The sequence below is a fragment of the Heterodontus francisci genome, chromosome 2 (assembly GCF_036365525.1).
Source record: "Heterodontus francisci isolate sHetFra1 chromosome 2, sHetFra1.hap1, whole genome shotgun sequence".
Taxonomy (NCBI): Eukaryota; Metazoa; Chordata; class Chondrichthyes; order Heterodontiformes; family Heterodontidae; genus Heterodontus; species Heterodontus francisci.
Window position 1 is genome coordinate 96,505,560 of NC_090372.1, and position 17,685 is coordinate 96,523,244.

General features: G+C 41.9%; 1 protein-coding gene across 6 annotated transcripts in view; it reads right to left on the reverse strand.

Annotated features, from left to right (window-relative positions):
- The window catches only part of LOC137345699 (ATP-dependent translocase ABCB1-like), a 165,482-nt gene that overhangs the window by 132,387 nt on the left and 15,410 nt on the right, over positions 1 to 17,685 (reverse strand). For 2 of the 6 annotated variants that reach the window (XM_068008965.1, XM_068008993.1), the window contains exon 2: positions 2,800 to 2,903. The exons of 1 other annotated variant lie outside the window; for it this stretch is intronic. In XM_068008965.1, coding sequence (XP_067865066.1) covers positions 2,800 to 2,903 — 104 coding nt within the window. Of the gene's footprint in view, positions 1 to 2,799; positions 2,904 to 7,162; positions 7,300 to 7,661; positions 7,829 to 17,685 lie in introns of those variants that run through there. 3 more of the 6 variants (XM_068008973.1, XM_068008987.1, XM_068008980.1) reach the window with 3 other exon arrangements.

Sequence of the window (17,685 nt, forward strand, 5' to 3'; positions counted from 1 at the left end):
CAACCCTAGAGGTCCTGTCTTTTAACTTTCTACCTAACTCCTTAAACTCCTCCTGCAGGACCTCATCACTCTTCTTGCCTATGTCATTGGTACCGATGTGTACCACAACCTCTGGCTATTCACCCTGTCCGTTCAGAGACATCCTTGACCCTCGTACCAGGGAGGCAACATACCATCTTGGAGTCTCTTTCTCATCCACTGGATAACAAATGTTGGCTGTACAATGCTACACTATATTGTTCAATTAGAACGGAGTATACAGTTAACACAATATGGGCTGAATTTTTACAGCTTCAAATATGATGGAGCACACGTGTGGGATTTTCTCCGTGGAGCCGCTGTGATATTCAGCCTGGTGGCTCATTTACATGGCTGGGGCAGACCGCTCCCCCCCGCCACCACTGATGGCATGGGAGGGGGCGGGCGCTTCGCCCCCGGCAATGGCATCTGCGCTATTTTTAAAGAGCTTCAAGCCTTTACAATGAATTTAATTTTTTTTTTTAAAGTATTATAAATTGAAAGTAAAACTTTAATGAAAATTTCAAGCCCCCTCCACCTCCTCAAATGACAAAACAATTTATTACTTGCCCTCTCCCCCACAAAAAAAAAACTTACCTTGCGACCCCGACCTTAGCCCCCGCAAAGTTTGTTAACTTTCACCTTCAACCCCTTCCCACCATTCCTTCCACCAATCGCAATAGTTTTCCCCGCTCACCCACCACCGCCCTGAAAACCTACCTGTTCCCCCCTCCCAACCAGTGTGCCACCTCGGATCTCCGAACAGAGATCCAAAGGTGCGGGAGTCCCGGCAACCAACCAGGATATGGCAGCGGGATGGCCGATGGGAGGAGGTCAGTCATTAATTCGTAAAATTGCATCAATTTAAATATTTAAATCCTGCTCCTGTCGCCAAGCGATCAAGGGGCCACCACAAGGCCTCGCTGCCGCCAGTAATATGGGGCAGGGCCTTCCCAGTGTCGAGGCCTGCAGCGGCCTCTCCTGGAGGCATTTTCCGGGGCCCCCCTGCCACGACCCCCCATGTCGAGGAACCAGTAAAATCTGCCCCTATAATACTCTCATCTGCAAATTCTCACATAAAAATATGGTCTATTCATTGTAGAAATGAAGTTAAGTGTTTATTGTCTTCGTAGGTTAAGAGTTGTACCACAGGAGTAAAAAGACACAAGCATTTCCACAGCACACATTGTTGACAAATGCCTACCAAGTAATCAAATCCAATTTGCAAGACTTACTTTGGGGTGTGATAAATTATATTAAATCCTGGGTTGTTGTGCACTTAAACATAGGACACAGGCTTTTTTTTTGCATCAATAAAGGCACTTTAACATGTAGCCATTCTGAAATTCAGAACATAACAAAATGATGGCTGTGCATCAGTTCCCTAGGTTTATGTTACTAAAATCAGCTCCCTTATCATGACAGCATAATATGTATGTGCATAGCTATACTCACCTACCAATTGTATTTTACTCTGAAAGCTGGGCACACTAACATTAAAACTTACACTTTAAAAAAAGTTTCCAGGCTACTGAATAGACTTTGTATTGGACTGCAGTTATACTCAACAGGAGAATGTCCAAGCAGTTTGAGACTTGCTCCTTCAATCAGATTGCTGATTTTTACACTGCTGTTTTTATGTTGGTACAAGTTTGAAAGTGCTTTGCATCAACACAGAAGCAGCATCGTAACGAAACATTACATAGAAATGACACACAAAGTCGGATTACCAGGGCTAAAAAACAAATGTTTATAATGATTACTGGTGACTTTGACACCATCAACATGTAAGTTGTATTAAAATACATTTTTTTTTATTTTCCCTCATACTAATTATGCCACTCTTGCACCAATCAGCAGTTGAAAATTCAGCCTGGTGTGCTCAAAACAGTCAAGTGGAGATTTACTTTTGATTATGTTGTTTCTTTAAAACAAATCAATAGGGCTGCAAAAGTGGCAATGTATCTTCTGCAGTGAGTTGACCATTTCCATATCCTTCTGATATCAATATGTTCTAAGTGTGAATATACATACTTCATCTAACTGCACATGCATCTGTTTCTCAAAATAACTGAACAGAGCACATGTTTTAACTTGCACCCATCTCTAACCTCCTCCAGCCATACAACCCTCCGACAGCTCTGCATTCCTCCAATTCTGGTTTCTTGCTCATCCCCAATTCTATCGCTCCACCACTGCTGGCAGTGCTTCAACCGCCTAGGCCCTAAGCTCTGAAATTCCACTCCCCAACCCCCCAAAACCTCTCCACCTCTACCACATTCTTTAAAAAGCTTCTTAAAACCTACACCTTCAACCAAACTTTTGGTCATCCAACACCTGTATGTGGTTCGTGGCAAATTTCATTAGATAATCGGTCCCTTGAGGCACCTTGGGATGTTTTACTACGTTATAAGTGCTGTATATATGTTGTTGTAGATTTGGTAATTAAAATGTAAAAGATAATTATGTAATATCGCACTCCAAGCAGTCAGAGGGAGGATGGATTGAAAAATCGGGCTACAGTATTGTAGTCCTAACTCCGGCCATCCCACCCCTTTTAAGTACATCTTCTTTGCCGGGAGCATGCAATCGCAGAGTCAGCCCATCTAATAGAAGATCCCTGAATGAGTGTGTTGTTATCTGTCAACTCTTAAGGATTTAATTCAGTGACTCTTTAGTGTATGTGCTGTTAATATTTCATTGCAAGTGATGTCAAACCTTCATTGTGCAATATGTTGAATTTTATTGTCCAGTTTCAGTTAAAAAGAAACCACCACTTACTTTTTTCTTCCATTCTCCATAGGATCTTCCATGGGTTTTTCCTTATATTTCCCTTTGCTAAAATCATCATTTCTCAAATTAGAACCCTCTGGTTCCATTGTTAACTGAAATAATAACAAAACGGAATGAGTTTTGCTCCAGTGAATAATTCAGGTTCTTTAGCACATTCAAATGATTAAAAATCATAAGCCAAGTTAAACCTCCAGTTCCACAAACACGCTCTAATCAGTGACAGATCTCATATTTTCAGTATCGCTGCCCTCTTCAATATTGTATGATTCTACCACCATATTTATCTGTTTACATAGAAATATAGAAAATAGGAGGAGGCCATTCGGCCCTTCGAGCCTGTTCTGCCATTCATTATGATCATCCAATTCAGTAACCTGTTCCCACTTTCCCCCCATACCCTTTGATCCCTTTCGCCCCAAGAGCTATATCTAACTCCTTCGTGAAAACATACAATGTTTTGGCCTCAACTGCTTTCTGTGGTAACGAATTCCACAGGCTCACCACTCTCTGGGTGAAGAAATTTCTCCTCATCTCAGTCCTGAATGGTTTACCCCATATCCTTTGACTATGACCTCTGGTTCTGGACTCCCCCACCATCAGGAACATCCTTCCTGCATCTACCCTGTCAAGTCCCGTTAGAATTTTATAGGTTTCTATGAGATCCCCCCTCACTCTTCTGAACTCCAGCGAATATAATCCTAACTGACTCAATCTCTCCTCATATGTCAGTCCTGCCATCCCAGGAATCAGTCTGGTAAACCTTCGCTGTACACCCTCTACAGCAAGAACATCCTTCCTCAGATAAGGAGACCAAAACTGCACACAATATTCCAGGTGTGCCCTCACCAAGGCCCTGTATAATTACAGCAAGACATTCCTGCTCCTGTACTCAAATTCTCTCGCTATGAAGGTCAACATATCATTTAACCTTTTTACCGCCTGTTGCACCTACATGCTTACCTTCAGCGACTGGTGTACGAGAACACCCAGGTCTCGTTGCATATTCCCCTCAGTTTATAGCCGTTCAGATAATAATCTGCCTTCCTGTTTTTGCTACCAAAGTGGATAACCTCACATTTATCCACATGATACTGCATCTGCCATGCCCACTCACTCAACTTGTCCAAATCACCCTGAAGCCTCTCTGCATCCTCTTCACAACTCACCCTCCCATCCAGTTTTGTGTCATCTGCAAATTTGGAGATATTACATTTAGTTCCCTCATCTAAATCATTAATGTATATTGTGTCTAGCTGGGTTCCTGGCACCGATCCCTGCGATACCCCACTAGTCACTCACTGCCTGTCATTTAGAAAAATACCCATTTATCCCTAATCTTTGTTTCCTGTCTGCCAACCAATTTTCTATCCATCGCAATACACTACCCCCCAATCCCATGCGCTTTAATTTTACATGCTAATCTCTTAAGTGGGACTTTGTCAAAAGCCTTCTGAAAGTCCAAATAAACCCATCCTTTGGCTCCCCCTCATCAACTCTACTAGTTACATCCTCAAAGAATTCTAGTAGATTTGTCAAGCATGATTTCCCTTTCATAAATCCATGCTGACTCTGCCCGATTCTACCACTGTTCTCCAAGTGCTCTGCTATAAAATCTTTGATAATGGACTCTAGAATTTTCCCCACTACTGACGTCAGGCTGACTGGTCTATAATTCCCTGTTTTCTCTCTACCTCCCTTTTTAAATAGTTGGGTTACATTAGCTACCCTCCATTCTGTAGGAACTGTCCCAGAGTCTATAGAATCTTGAAAGATGACCACCAATGCATCCACTATTTTTAGGGCCATTTCCTCAAGTACTCTGGGATGTAGATTATCAGGCCCTGAGGATTTATCGGCCTTCAATCCCATCAATTTCCCCAACATCATTTCTCTACTAATACTGATTTCCTTCCGTTCCTCCCTCTCACTAAACCCTGTGTTCTCCAACATTTCTGTTATGTTATTTGTGTCCTCCTTTGTGAAGACAGAACCATAATATGCATTTAGTTGGTCAGCCATTTCTTTGTTCCCCATAATAAATTTCCCTGTTTCTGACTGTAAGGGACCTACATTTGTCTTCACCAATCTTTTTTCTCTTCACATACCTATAGAAACTTTTACAGTCAGTTTTTATGTTCCCCGCAAGCTTATTCTCATACTCTATTTCCCCTTCTTAATCAATCCCTTGGTCCTCCTTTGTTGAATTCTAAACTGCTCCCAATCCTCAGGTCTGTTGTTTTTTTCTGGCAAATTTGTATGCCTCTTCCTTGGATCTAATGCTATCTCTAATTTTCCTTGTAAGCCATGGTTTGGCTATCTTTCCCATTTTATTTTTGCGCCAGACAGGAATAAACAATTGTTGCAGTTCATCCATGTACTCTTTGAATGTTTGCCATTGCCTATCCACCGTCATCCCTTTAAGTAACGTTTCCCAATCCATCATAGCCAACATGTGCCTCATACCTTTGTAGTTTCCTTTATTAAGATTCAGGACCCTAGTTTCAGAATCAACGACGTCACTCTCCATCTTGATGAAGAATTCTATCATATTATTGTCACTCATCCCCAAGGGGTCTCGCACAACTAGATTGTCAATTATTCCTCTCTCATTACACAATACCCAGTCTAGGATGGCCTGTTCTCTAGTTAGTTCCTCACTGTATTGGTCCAGAAAACCATCCCGTATCCACTCCATGAATTCCTGCTCTACGGTATTGTAACTAATTTGATTTGCCCACTCTATATGCAGATTAAATTGACCCATAATTACAGATGTTCCTTTATCGCATGCGTCTCTTATTTCCTGTTTAATGCCATTCCCAACATCATCACTACAGTTTGGGGGTCTATTATACAACCCCCATTAACGTTTTTTGCCCCTTAGTGTTTCTCAGCTCTACCCATACAGATTCCCCATTGGCAGAGCTCATATCCTTCCTCACTATTGCATTAATTTCCTCTTTAACCAGCAATGCAACTCCACCACCTTTTACTTTTTGTCTGTCCTTCCTAATTACTGAATATCCCTGGATGTTCATTTCCCATCCCTGGTCACTTTGCAGCCATGTCTCTGTAATCCTGACTATATCATACCCGTTTACATCTATTTGTGCGATTTAAATTCATCCACTTTATTGCGAATGCTCTGCGTGTTAAGGCACAAAGCCTTAAGGCTTGTCTTTTTAACATTACCTGTCCCCTTCCCACTATTCTTCACTGTGTCCCTGTTTGATTCTGGCCCTTGATTTCTCTGCCTATCACTTTTGTTATTCCCCTTACTGTCTTTTGTCCTTGTCCTTGATCCCCCACTCCTCTGACTCCTTGCATCCGGAGATCAATACCTTTGAGGTCCTACTTTTCAACTTACTTCCTAACTCTGCTTTTAGGACCTCATCCCTTTTTTACCTACGTCGTTTGTACCAATGTGTACCACAACCACTGGCTGTTCATCCTCCCCCTTCAGTTTGTCCTGTAACCGCTCTGATACATCCTTGACCCTAGCACCAGGGTCTTGTTTGTTTCTTCAAGTAAAATGAGGGCTGAATCTTGCTGGAAAAATAACAGCGTGGTAATGGTGCACTGAGTTATTTCCTCGCAAATCAACCAGAAAGTTCAGGGGATTAAGAGATATGCCATGAGTTGTGAATCTCCAGAAATTGCTGGTCGATTCTCATCCTTAATCTCCTCCCTACCTTTAAGAACTTGCTGGATTTACACATTAATTTCCCAATTAACATGTCGTAGAACGTTAGGGCTGGAATATAAGTACATTTTTCATGTCATGATATTGTTAATGCGATGCCAATCAACTCTCTGGCCTAGAAAGGGAACTGTTTAAAATAAAACAAAATACTGCAGATGTTAGAAATCTGAAATAAAAACAGAAGTGCTGGAAACAGAGTTAACGTTTCAGGTCTGTGACCTTTCATCAGAACTGAAAATTGTAAAAAATGAAAACAAGTTAAAATGTTCATCTCATTCCTGCATGGTCAATTGTTGATTTTAAAAATGACAAATTTTAAAATGTTTTCATTTTTTACCACTTTTCTTTTCCCTTTCTTTTTTTCTCTTTCTCTTAATGCAGTCTCTGTCTCACTTTATTACTTTTTCTGTATGTCTCCTTGATTATGGAGATACATTGTTGGTCCCGCTAGTCACTAAGATCCCAGTTGCCCTATCGCTCTCATTGCCCTTTTATCAGTTCGCACTTCTAGCAAGTTGGAGTGCAAAAAATCTTCGAGCAACAAAAGGTCCAATGGCAAGATGCCCCGCTCCAGGAAGATCGAGCCCCAAAAAATGTTACGCGTCGCATTAAGGTTACATAAAAGCAACAACTCCATAGAATACTAACCTGCTGTGTCTCACAAGCAGCTGTTTGCGTTTGATAGATAGCCGGAGAACTGGTAGCTTCTCATTGTGAACTTCGCTATGTACCATGTGACACTCCCATAACTGCAAATTGCTCATTATCATGCTATGTAAATATCTGTAGTTGTTTTTCATGCGAGCCACATCCAGAGAGTGCAAATGCAACTTATAGTATTACATTTTAGCTTTATTTATTTAAATGAGAAACCAAGGGCCAAGGCCACTGCGAATATTGAAACAAGCAAAGGATATAATTAAGTAAATCAAGGAGTAATGATAGGGTGCTGCCAAACTTAGATTTGAAAGGGTTGCAGAAATCCTGCGACACTGAAAGGGAAGAGACAGCAAATGAGGGAGGAATTGCCTATCAGGTGATAAGTTTTTCCCTTGTTCAGTTGTGTAAGGGAAGCTGTAGCCTCACGTTAGATCCTCCAATATTAATTTACGTACAAAGGTTAGTTCACCATTCAACAATAACTTACATTTAATAGTCTCAAGGTGTTTCACAGTTGGTAGTTACATTCTTCAGTGCGTACCTGGACAAAGAGTATTGGGACATGCAAACAAGAGTTGACCATTTAGTCCATTAAGCCTGTTCCACCATTCAATGAGGTCATGGCTGATCTGCGACCTAACTCCATATACCCGTCTTTGCCTCATATCCCATAATACCTTTGGTTAACACAAATCTATCAGTCTCAGATTAAAAATTAATCATTGCTCCAGCATCAAGTTTTTTTTACAGAAGAGAGATCCAAACTTTTACTGCTCTTTGTATGTATAATTTAGTTTAGTTTAGTTTAGAGATACAGCACTGAAACAGGCCCTTCAGCCCACCGAGTCTGTGCCGACCATCAACCACCCATTTATACTAATCCTACACTAATTCCATATTCCTACCACATCCCCACCTGTCCCTATATTTCCCTACCACCTACCTATACTTGGGGCAATTGCTAATGGCCAATTTACCTATCAACCTGCAAGTCTTTGGCATGTGGGAGGAAACCAGAGTACCCGGAGGAAACCCACGCAGACACAGGGAGAACTTGCAAACTCCACACAGGCAGTACCCAGAATTAAACCCGGGTCGCTGGAGCTATGAGGCTGCGGTGCTAATCACTGCGCCACTGTGCCGCCCTAATTGTTTCCTAATTTCACTCCTGAAAGGTATGGCTCTAATTTTTAATTTTTAATCTCCTAGTACTAGGCTCTCCAACCAGCAGAAATAGTTCTATCTCTATCTACCCTATCTGTTCCACTTAATATCTTGAAAATTTTGATCAAATCACCCCTTAATCTTCTAAATTCCAGGGAATACAACCTTAGTTTGTGTAATTTCTCCCTGTAATTTAACCATTGGAGTCCAGGTATCATTCTGGTAACACTACGCTGCACGCTCCCCACACCCAACATATCCTCCCGAAGGTATCATGCCCAGAACTGCTCGCAATACGTCTGGTGTGATCGAATCAGGGCTTTGTATAGCTGAAGCTTGACTTCTGTCCCCTTGTATTCAAGTTCCCTTGATATAAAGGCCAGCATTCCATTATCCTTTTGATTATTTTCTGTACCTGTTCATGACATTTTAATGATTTATTTATCTGAACCCTCAAGTATCTTCAGACTGCCACTGTTTCTAGCTTGTCACCATTTAGAAAGTACCCTGTTCTATCCTTTATAGGTCTAAAGTGGATGATCTCACATTTGCCTGAATTGAAATCCATTTGTCACAGTTTTGCCATTCACTTAATCTTTCAACATCTCTTTGTAATTTTACGCTTCCAACTACACTGCTTAGCATGCCACCTCTCTTCATGTCATCTGCAAATTTGGAAATGTGGCTTTCAGCCCATCATCTAAGTCGTTAATGGATACAGTGAATAGTTGAGACCCTAGCAAATCCTTGCAGGACACCACTAGTCACATCCTGCCATTTAGAGTACCTTCTCATTCTCCCTGCTCTCTGTTTCCTGCCGCTCCGCTAATTTCCTAACCAGGTCAATAATTTTTCCTCAGTTCCATGACCTTCAACTTTAGCCAACAGTCTCTTATGAGGGACTTCATCAAATGCCTCTGGAAGTCCGTATAAATAATATCCACGGACATTCCCCTGTTCCACTACTTTAGTCACTTCTTTAAAATGTCAATTAGATTTGTGAGACATGACATACCCTTTAGAAATGTATGCTGGCTCTCTCTGATTGTTTGAAAGTTTTCAAGGTGTTCAGTCATTCTATTCTTAATCTCTAGTAATTTCCTGACAACAGATGTTAGGCCAACTGGTCTATGATTCCATGCTTTCCCTTTCTCACCTTAAATAGTGGAGCGACATGTACAATTTTCCAATCTAAAGGACAGTTCCCTAATTGAGAAAACCCTTCTGTTTCCCCACCCAAAGTGCAGTTCTCAGATTCTCCCCTCTTGCCCTCGCCCTGTACCATTATCAAATCAATGAACCACAGCTCTACTCTTTGTTTGAAAAGTTTGAATTTGGAAAGATTATCTGCTACTTTCCAATTCATACATGGAAATTTTACCGCCATCTTGCTGACATTCCTGGATTTTCCAAGATTTCTGTGACCCTAAGAAAATATGGACCATACTAGAAGATCAATACTTGTGAAAGTCAATTTTAGGGTACATCAATTGGAATTTGTCATTTGGCAGCAACCAAAAGAGTCATCGACCAATTTGTCGCTGTAGGGACAAGGCAGGGACTGCGATTTTTCCGAAGCTGAGTTATCTGAAAGAATTGCAGAGCTGTCAATAGTGTTGACACCCTTTCAAGCTTTTTGAAAGGACAGCCTAGGAAAGCCTAAAGTCTTGACAGTGAAGCTTTATTAAAAGATTGGCATCAATACGAAGCTATCCTTGCAGGTCAACAGAGTTTGCAAGCTGTAGGTGTGTCTTCAACTATTGGCACAGTAGCCAAGATGGCAAAATGGAACAAACAGTGTGGAAGATGTGGACTTCTTCATCCACCAAGAAGCAGTCCAGCATACCAGAATCACTGTAAGGCATGTGCAATTAAAGGGCATTGGGTACGCGAATGTAAGAAACCCAATTCAGAAGCTGTCGCAGGAAATCACTGCAAGCCACCACCAAGTAGAAAACATATGCAGCACACTGGCAGCAACACAGAGCATGCCAGGCATAGAAATGAGCACATATACGAAATTGCCAACACGGCACGCAGCATGGAAAACGATGATGGCCAAGTTATTACAGAGGAGAGCGAGGAAGGGTTCCACACTGTCAACATGACCAGGTCCGTACAATCACACCACTGGAAGCATTTTTAACCATTAATATTGTGTGTCCTAGGAAAAGTGGAAAGCACACATTGAGGGCCAAAATTGACACCAAGTGCCAATATCCTTCCCCTAAAGATACTGAAGGATATGTACCTCCAACATTGGAAGGCAATGGTACACAGCTTCGTTAACTACATATAATGGATCGGTGATTCACTGCATTGGTACGATTACACTAAAGTGCAGCTATAATCAATCAGCATGGTCATCGCAGGTCTTTTATCTGGTTAATACACAGGGCTGAATTCTATAAGTCCGCTGCCAGTGGAAAAAAATGGCGGCCCGCCTCTGCAGGTATTTAAATAGCTGGGACGGGACGTCCCCCCGATCACGTGGAGGGGGCAGGCTGTCCATCCCCGGCAATGGCGTCACCTGCTTTTGCGCAAGCAAATTTCAATATTCAAAGTTAATTGGCAGTAAAAAAAACCTCTCTTTTGCCCCTCTCCCACCCCTCCCATAATAATTAAATTAATTATTTGCCCTTTCCCCCCAAAACACTTACCTTTAACATCTGACCTCCCCCGCCACACAACTGCACAAACTTTTAACTATAACCCTTCCCACCATCCCCTACACCCATGATGTTAATTTGACCCCACCCCCTCCACTCCCACACTGAGAAACTTACCTCCTCCCCTCTCCCGACCAGTGTCATGCCTCGTTTCCCCAGATGGGGATCCGAAGGCACTGCAGTGCTGGCCTCCAGGGTGAAGATCGCGGCGGGACTTCGGGAGGAGCCGTGAGAGTAATTAATGCATGTATTTCAATTTATTTAAATATTTAAACTGCTGTCCCATCGCCCAGCAACGGTGGGGCTGCCATGAGGCCTCACCGCCACTGGCAATATCGAGCCAGGCCCTGCTGACATCGAGGTTTGTGGTGGACCTCATCCAGAGCCACCTTCAAGCCCCCCCCCACCGTCACGGATCTCAACCACAAGGTGCAACTATAGCAGGCCTACCAGCTTGTTACTATTCATGGGATCAACAAGGTATCAGTCGGAATACCAGATATCAAGGATAATCCCATTGAGTCAGTCCTTGACTTGAAATCTAAACACCCAGACCAGTTCGATACAATCAATACTTTTAAAGGCGATGTAGTCTTAAAAATGAACGGATGCAATTCCACCAATAGACCCACTGATTCCATTACACACATGGACCAGATTTGCCACAGACCTATTTAGTGCATGAAATAACGACTATCTATCAGTGATGGACTATTTTTCCAAATTTCCCATCATTCGACAACTACATGATACTTTGAGTGCAGCCATTGCCAATACACTGAATGCCACAAAAAATTGTCTTAATGGTCCGCAGTATAGGGGCAAACCATTTACAGACATGTGTGTGAAGTGGAGCATTGATCACAACACATCGTCACCACATTACCCTCGATCAACTGGCCTAGAGGAGCACAAAACATGTATTGTTAAGTCCTTGATTATTAAATGCCAGGAAATAAAGCAGGTTCTACAGGTCACAATGCTACACCGAAGGGCAACACCATTGAATGCAAGTTTACCCTCACCTGCTGAGCTCATGTTTGGGAGCTGAGTCCAAACAACTCTTCTAAGCCACCACCTATCCAAGTTAACGAGTTACTGGAAAAACGGGAGGATGGCGGGCATGCATGAACGGCATGCAAGCAAGTTTGAGCAGAGGACAACTAGTTTGGGTCTACATCTGACAGAGGAAACCTGGTTTCCTGCTGAAATAGCTAAGGATGGTTGGCAACCAAGAGCGTACGAAGTAGTGACGCCAAATGGAGCGATATTATGTAGGAATTGATGTCAACTCAGAGAGATGTTCAATTATGCAACATCCAACAGTCCTATCGCAAATTGAACACGTTTAAAGGTGAGACCTGAACACAGCACTGTGAAAGATCTTGGTGAAGACTACCAACGTAATGTCATTGTGCAAGAAAGCAACACAGCTACAAATCAAGAGCACTGTGATAACAGTCAGAGATCTGAAAGAAGTTTCTCTGTGACCCAATCAGGTCGTATTAACGGAACAGTGTTACGCTTCAGAGACACATAAACTCATAAAGTTGTGAACTCACACTGCATAAAAGTCTTACTGTAATGTAAATAGTGTTACAACATCCCTGTTATTATCTGTTTATTTAATATGTGTGTAATCTAAACTTGAGGAAAAAAAGCGGATGTTGCAGTATGTCTTTAAGTGGGTATGTTCATGATCTCTATACATCGTTACGGCTACGTGGTGAAATGTGGGTGGTTCGCACTGTTCAACTCCCCACCTGACTGCAGTACAGGCTTTGTTATTTCAAATAAACAGACAGCGACTGGCTTTCTTGTAGGTTAAAAAACCGAGAAAATCAACTGTTTATTGATCAATACACCTTATCCTGAAATTGTAGCAACAACATCCACTCACGCATTCACTTGCACACAAACACAAGAAGAGGGAAAATAGAGAGGGAAAAAAAAGTGATTTTTAGTAGTTGGGGGGTGGGGGTGAGGGTGGGGAGGTCATGATAAACCTGTTAAATTCTCTTGGAAATCAAGTTCTCAATGGGTGCAGGCCTGAGATGATTGCAGATTTCTCTCTTGATTGAAAGGTCAGTAGAAGATGGTGGGTCACTTATAGTTCACTGCTGCCTAATGTATATGTAGCATTCTACAGCAGGGCGTGTGCCTTCAGGCTTTCTGGAACATAAGCCGCTGGATGTTGCTTCTCTCTGGGCTGGATTTCACAGCCCCCCGCTGTCCGGGGTCATGGTTTGGGGGCCTGGAAAATGCCTCTGGGAGAGGCCCACCACAGGCCTCGATGCCAGGAAGGCCCGACCCGCATATTGCCGGAGGCGGCAAGGCTTTATGGCAGCCATCCCTCCCCCCCACCCAGCTTGAAAATGGGAGCCAAATTTACATAATTTTTAAAAATGCAAATGACTGAATTAAATACCTACCTGCTCCCGCCATCCGTTCCGTTGCCATATTGGAGCTGGCAGCCGGCACTCCCGCGCCATCAGATCTTCCTGCGTTGATGTAAGGCGAAACACTGGTGGGGAGGGGGCAGCAGGTAGGTTTCTGAGTGCGGGGTGGGTGGGGGGGAGGTGAGGGGGAAGTAGGGTAAAACTAATTTCATTGGTCAAGGGGATTTTGGGAAGCATTAAAGATTAAATTAAATTGTATAAACTTTGGGGGGGAAAGTCAGGTGCACAAGGTAAGTATTTTGGGGAGATAGGGCAAGGAATGAATTGTTTAGTCATTGTGGGGTTGGGAGCAGGGCTTGAAGCCTTTATTTAATTCGTGTGAATAAATTCTAAGTGACTACTTCTTCAAAAATTCAAATTAAATGTAAGGACTTGAAGCCCTTTAAAAATGGTGTTGGCGGCAGACGCCGTTGCTGCGGATGGACTGCCTGCCCCCTCCACGTCATTGGGGTGGTGGGGGGGAGGGTGGCGGTGGTTCATCCCAGCCATGTAAATGAGCCACTGCGTTTAATATCACGGCAGCTCCACGGAGTAAAGTCCGTGTGTGCGGAGTGACATTTTTTATGGCCGCCACCGATGACAGCAGCGGCAACATAAAATTCAGCCCTCTCTTTTTCTATGGCTCTCTCTTATTAGGCTGTCTTTTTTTAAAGTTAAAGCTGTGTTACTTCTCACCTCCTGGTAGGAGACATTCTCATCTCTTCTCCATGGTGATCTCACAACGGTCCAGGATGTGGCAAATTCACACCTTCTTTCTTTCAGAAGAAGACATTCAATTCTGGAATGTTTCAGGATGGGGTGCAATTGACACCTCTTAGATTTGAAAATTTGTCTTTTTGTCTTTGTCAGACAGTTGAATATACAAATGTCAACCCATTTTTCTTTGGCAGCTATTTTGGACTATTGTTCACTTTTTAAAATAGAGGTTAATTTTTAAAAGACAAAGTCAGTTTTTCATAACTCTTCACAGTTACTCCATAATTTGTATCATTGCACTTCTGGTGTGCATGACAGCTCCCCAAAAAGGGAAGCAATGAAATTCATTGGATTTCATTTTTATTGTAGTTTGGGTTTTTTGGGGGTTTAGAAAGAGGAAAAAAAAGTAAGAAAGTTTAGGGTCACCTCACTGTACACATTCATTTCATTCACTCCTCCATCTTACAACTGCTGCAGTTGACAGTGTTTGACACGGCCATTTCAGGTTCAAATGTAAGTTTTTTTCATCATCCTTCCTTTGGATGAGATACCATTAAAAAATTGCACTTCTTTTGGTTACCTATTGTTAAATGTAGTTTCATTTGCACCAGTTTGTACTGCTTTAGAAACATTAATCTCCAGGACCATGTGATTGTTGGTGAAGCTTGTAGTATGCAAATTTCTGTCATGGCCTGTGGCACGAGGCACTGTCTGTACAAGCTTTAACCCCTTAACTACTGCTTCTACAATACATGGTATTACCCATTCAGGTTCTGGCACATTGATCGTTCTTGTTTCTAGGGTGATACTGGCTGATACATTGTTTTTTAGTCCCTGTGAGGTGTCTGGGAGTTCTTCCTGCCTCTTGTTCTTGCTGAGTTCTGACTCTAAATTGGTGAGTTGGATTAGTTTTGGATTTGGAACCTGATTGTTTGATTCTTCAGTGGGTAGATCCACACTGACCTCACTTTTCGTTTTCTTCTGATTTTCACAAATGTGGTTCACTTTAGGATATGTTACCTTCCCCTTTCCTTTTACTTCAGAAATAAGTGTTCCCCTAATCTGCACCATGTCCTCTGGGACACTACTGCTCACAGGTGGTTGTCCAGCTTCCACTGGACTCCCCTGTGACACTCAACTAGGTGAGGCATCTCCCTCATTCTTGGTTTTCTGTTTGGGAACTTTCCTCATTCCTATTTAAATCTTCAAAAAAGTTTTCAGCTAACCATATCTCTGATGCTTTTTCTTTAACCTTTGTGGCTTTTATCATAGCTTCTTTCAATCTTTTTAGCTCCATCTGGGACCTTTTAAATTCTTTTGGCTCTATCGACACCTGTGGGATTTTTGAGACTTCTTCAACCTTCTACAGCTGTACAGAGTTTTGTTTGTTCCCCTCAGTTTCTCCAGTCTCCGTGGACATTTCTGAACACTCTGGGTAAAATACTGTGCTTCCTGCCAAGTCATCACCCAGCAATAGGTCTACCCCCAGCATGGGTCAGCTTGGAATGATTCCGACTGTCACTACCCCGGTGGCCAACTTACTCTGCAGGTAACTTTTAACTAAGGGAGCATTCAAGCATTTGCCAGTCAGCTCTTTTTGTTTGAAAGTGATTCCCACCTCAATAGCTAAGCTTTTTAAATCTTCAATAATTAATTTGTTTAACTTATCATGGGACACCAATCCCTGCTCTACAAGCTCCTTATCATTAAATGTGGCCATCTCTTTTGTTTCTAGCTCCGTAGAGAAAAAACAGAAGAATACAAGAAAACCTTTTTATTTTTCCACAATCTTAGAGATCAATTTTCCTCTTGTTTTCCAAATCTCTCATTCATCTGGCAGTTCAGATCCTGGCTTTGAGCCCCCAATTTTTTACAGCCACATGCTGCGATGTGGGTGGGGTGAGGCCAATGATTGCTTTGGTCTTCCCAGTCTGACAGCACAAAGTGGAGGTGCCGAAACAGATGGTGGAGAGGTAGAGCTAGGTATTGTCGGGTGGAAGGTAAACCCATGTCTTCAGATAATGTTGTCAACTGGCAGCATGTAAATGAGGAAGAGGAGAAGGGAAAAGTGCAAAGAAAAGCCATTACTGGAGATGCCTTGGATACAATCAGATAAGTAAGTGCAGAACCAAGCGAGGGCTGTCCCACTGGAATGGAAAATGGAGGAAAGGTACTGGAGGAGGATGATGTGTCTATCATATATTGAAATGTATAAAAGATATGCTTTTAAAATTCATGTGAATTTTCTTTACATAATATAACAGAAAAAAGGCAGATGAAGCATATATATAAAAACCTATCAGCTCAGTGTGCTTAAAATAGATTTATTAATTATCTTTTGCACTCTGACTGGATATATGTTAAATACATTCACCATATAAATAAAAGTTAAATCAATCTGAACTATTATTCAAAATGCTTGCTCATTTTAACAATTTCTATTGTGAAAGTGTGCTTGGGACCTGTTTTGAATGCAACGTAAAAATCGCCTCAATCACTTATTTCCATACATTACAAAATCAATAAAAATGCTGTTGAGATAGCAGTGATATTCTCATGCGTGACAAAGAAATAATGAAGGCAATAAACATGAAGTGACTGAATCATCTTATCTCTTTGCTATCAAAATATCTTAACTACTAGAACCAGAAATTAACCATTAACAAAGCCAGAATGATTGCATCACTGTTTTCTCATCCTTTCTAGTTGTTTATTATTTCAATGTTTCTGAATTTTTACCACTTATATATATTATAATATTATAATCATCTTCATACAGTAAGAGCGAGGTGATATTTCTAACAAAATCTTTACGGGGATGTGTATGTTGCTGCCAAGGTTGGCATTCATTGCCGACCCCTAGTTGTCCTAAGAAGGTGATGTTAGGTCACCTCCTTGAACTGCCCTACCAATTTGATACAACTGGATGGCTTACTAGGCAAGCTTAGTAAAGCTTAGAAAGTAGTTAAGAGTCAACTACATTGGTGTGAGAATGGAATTACATACAGGCAGACTGGGTAAGGACAACAGGTTTCCTTCCCCAAAGGATATTAATGAACCAATTGTGCTTTTACAATAATCTGAAAGCTTCATGGTCACTTTTACTGGTACCAGTACTTTATATCCAAGTTCTAAACAGTGCTGTGGTGAGAATTGAACCCATGGTCTCTAGATTATTAATCCAGCCCTGTAGGTTACTAGTCCAGTAACATAACCACTCCAATAATGTAGCCTAAATTTTTTTAATTTTCTGATCTCTGCAGGAGAGCCAAATCATAAAATTTATCCCATTTTGGCTGTGGTATTTTTCCAGGAATAAGGAGTTACCTTAAACACCCCTCCCAGTGGGAACGGTGTCAGCAGAGAGTTAAGATGGTGGAGGTTGTGGGAGGAGAGAGAGATTCCCTACCACATTCCAGATGCATTCCAATTCCCCGCACCATCTTAACTTACATGAAATTAGGCACAAGAAGGCTGTGCATCACACAGGAGCTGGAGCTGAATTTAAATGGCAAAGTCATAT